This window comes from Thunnus thynnus, chromosome 2 (assembly GCF_963924715.1).
Source record: "Thunnus thynnus chromosome 2, fThuThy2.1, whole genome shotgun sequence".
Lineage (NCBI taxonomy): Eukaryota > Metazoa > Chordata > Actinopteri > Scombriformes > Scombridae > Thunnus > Thunnus thynnus.
The window spans coordinates 37,180,872-37,184,474 of NC_089518.1; the positions used below are offsets into that span (position 1 = coordinate 37,180,872).

The following is a 3,603-nucleotide window of genomic DNA, read 5'->3' on the forward strand; positions in this document are numbered from 1 at the left end:
TTGTCCTCTACTGTAAGTGAATATCCATATTGCCCTGCTGATTGTACAAACAGATGTAGCAACTTGTTTCAGTGTAACTTCATATGTTAATTAATATGGTCAGAAAAATGATAGATACTAATTTTTCACAAGTCTATGCATTAATTACAAAATAATTATAAGAAGTCAAAAATGAAGAGTGCCACATTATATCTTTATTTGTAAAATGCATAAATGAAAGCACAGTTTTTGTTTACTCTCAATATGCAAAACAGAACATATGTTGTGTTACACATCAGAGTTACTTAAAGATCCCCTCCAGATATGTTTTAATGTGTATATAAAATGCTCTACTTTGAATAATAATGTGTGTCTGATATGGTTATTACACACACACACACACACACACACACACACACACACCAACTTAAATTATCTTGTTAAAATCTTTAAAAATACATCTCTTCCTTCTCCCTCATTGAAAAATTCAAAACTCTATGAATATGCAAATATATTTCATTTCATAAGTTTAACTGCTGGACACAAGATGTTTCCTACTTCACTGTAAAGTCCAATCTCAGTATATGTGCACTGGAGACTTCAAGTTTCACAAGATGAATGTGAAAACAGCCTTCTAGTGTCAAACTCTGCACATACATCATTCTGTACAGTGAGGCTCAAACATCCAACTGTAGGAACAAGATTAAAAACAACAATTTTTGAGTGGAGGGGACTTTAAGATTTTCAAAGAATCCTGTAACTACCTTATGGTGTCTTTGAGGGGCACTGTTTAGCATTAGTTACAGGTTTACATCGCTCAACCACCACCCTGACTTCTCCAGTGTCAATGGCGTCATACGTCCCAGTGATCAGTGTCCTTGTTTTTTCTCCATTTCTGTAGGTGCGGCTGAGTTGTGCAGTGAAGGGGATGTTTGTCTTGTACTTATTTTTCACCATAAGGGCTTTGCAGTAGTGGTTTGGTGGGACCGTGAGCTGCACAGTAACAGAGTGGGAGGTCTCTTCACTGTACGTATGTTCTCTTGAATACTGGAGTGACACCTCAGCGCCGACCTCTATACTTCCAGATGCAATGCTGGGGAGTCCTACGATGAGGCTCGTGACACCAAACACGAGGGAAGGGCTGACATTCCATCTTTTCTCCACCTGACTTGTCTTTGAGAGAGCAGCTCTTTGAAACACAGAATCACACTCATTGTTGGTGATCACAGAGACGCTCATGGTCTCTGGAGGATGCTGGAGGATTTCAGCTCCAGTAATGTTGTACTTGACATCAGAGATTTCCTCACTCTCAACATCCCTACTGATGGTCAGGACCTCATAACTTTTGTACCGATACTCTTCACCTTCCCAGGGAAGGTAGAAGGCATTGTTTCTAGGACGCACCTTCCCAAGACCGTATCTGTTTTTTCCTACATAGATTTCATCACTATCACAGGTTCTGATTGAATATGGGGGTACAGAACTAGAGGAACCCTCCTTCCACTCCAGGACCTCAAAGTCGTCTTCATTCACAAGAATCTCAAACCGGGAGTCACGATACTCTTTGTGTGCATTGGGGTAGTGACAATAAGTACCCAAGTCAGGGTTGTAGAAGCCAGCATGGCAGCTGTGTTTGCAGACGTAGTCAGTGCGTTCAGCATAACTGTTGTAAATTGAAACTGATTTGTTAGAGAGAGAGCCGGTCCAGGTCTGCCATTTCAGTTTGGCATTACTATCAGTCATGGAGGAGAAAGGGTGAGCCTGCCTCTTTTGTCTTAACTTAGCAGGAGAAGGAGGAGATTGACGTGTTGGCACCAACATGTTAACAGTGAGTTCAGGAACTCTGTCCTGTAGATCTGGCTTCAGCAAGGAGACTGTATAAAAGAAGAAAGTCATAAAAGAAAGGGAAAAGGCAGAGACAGAAACAATGTTTGTGTGTGTAAACCAAATCAAATATTAATTTATTTAATATTCATTTGATTAAAAGTAGTAGAAGTTTTTCATTAACTGCTTCACAGGGAAAAACAGAAGGCGAAAAACAAAAAAAGTTAGCAGCTTAAAACAATGCAGTTTTTGTTTTGTTTTAAAATGCTTAATCAAATTCTCTCCGTTTGCTCCACTGTGTTTGAGGTCAATGACTTTTTTTACCATTTCTGTGCTGTGAGCTTCGCTTCACAATGTCCTGAAGACTGGCTGAGGACAGAGCCAGCAGGGCCGGCAGCAACAACAAGAATGACAGCTTCATCTGGAGATGTAACACAGAATAAAATCAAAGTTTATAATGTGGCATTAAACCAACAAATCAGCTGAGCCATCGAAACCACTAAATGACAGAGTTTGTGTTGACAGACAGTAATACAAGGCGTAATGATTAAATATTGAAGTAAAATCTGAATCTGATATGATTAAAATCACTCAAATAGTTTTGAAACTGTTATTTAAAGCAACAATATTCATGTTTTTTTTCATTTGTTTGTTTGAAATTTGCAGAATACAGTATCTCAAACATTAGCTCATCTATTGATAACATGTTAGTAATTAACAGTAACAGTAGCATTCATATTCTGTTTTACAGGTCCATATTGTGAATTAAACAAAATTAAAAAAAAAAAAAACATTTTGAATGTTTACTGTGAAAATACAACAAAAAGCACTCACAATCATAGTCACAGGTCCACCTGAGTCAGGCTCATGAAGCTACTGTAGTGCTGTGACAGATTTACATGGACTCTGACTCAGGTGCGTAGCCAGTAAAGTATGGAGGACCACAAGGGTCACGGAAATAGTAATAAAACATTTTATTAATTAATAATTAATTGTACAATTAAAAAGAGGGATTATGAAAAGAATTTACAAATAATATAATTATCCATCAATAAATTGTTCAAATCAAAAAGGGATTTACAAAAACAACTTTAAAATAGTCAATAAAAACATCACTTAAAAATGCATTAATGAATTCCTAAATAAAAAATGGAATTTGAAAATTCTATTTGAAAATACAGTTTTAAAAAGATAAATAAAGAATTAAATTTGTAAACCTAAGGTAAGAATATAGCTTTCAATCACACAGCTGGCATTTTGTAATACCTTGAAGTCCAAAAAAAAAAAAAAAATGAAATAAAACATATTTAATTCTTATAAAGAAAATCAGAATCGCCAAAAATCCAAGAAAATCGCAGTCGGTGCATCATTAATATTAATATGAAATCACAGCTGTGTCATTTTTGTTAAATGACTTGGACTCAGACACAGGTCATGGGGACTCGGACTCGACTTAGTGACTCGACTACAACACTGACACAGAGAACTAAATGTTACGTTACTGATTAGCCTTCTTTCTGACTTCCTTGGGAAGTGTCTCTTATTGACATAATGTTATCTTTGCACATTCACTGACACATTGGTTTGATCATGAAAAGGCAGTTTCCACCACAAAGTGCAAATCTACAAGCTGTTGCCAAGACAACACACAGCGTTACCTCAGTAAAGGGGAGTTAGCCCAGCTGTTAGCATTGCCCCTTTGTAACTTAACATAATTCAGCTAACTTTAATATCTGGCTGAAGTCACGCTATCGTGACATGTTGGTCAACAGTTAAATAACCATGAACTCATTTCAAGAT

At 36.9% G+C, this 3,603-nt stretch overlaps 1 protein-coding gene across 1 annotated transcript; it reads right to left on the reverse strand.

The window, feature by feature from the left end:
• Positions 1-386: 386 nt before the first annotated feature.
• LOC137172631 (natterin-3-like) lies at positions 387-2,707 on the reverse strand. The gene is made up of 3 exons (XM_067577143.1): positions 2,638-2,707; positions 2,128-2,224; positions 387-1,853 (listed from the first exon to the last, which is right to left on the reverse strand). The coding sequence occupies exons 1-3, from the start codon at positions 2,641-2,643 to the stop codon at positions 745-747; spliced, it is 1,212 nt and encodes a 403-aa protein (XP_067433244.1). The 5' UTR covers positions 2,644-2,707; the 3' UTR covers positions 387-744.
• Positions 2,708-3,603: the final 896 nt, after the last annotated feature.

Coding starts and splice junctions, on each gene's coding strand:
- LOC137172631 (XM_067577143.1), bottom strand. Junction 1,854..2,127: donor AAGCTCACAGCACAGAAATG/GTAAAAAAAGTC, acceptor TCTTTTATACAG/TCTCCTTGCTGAAGCCAGAT.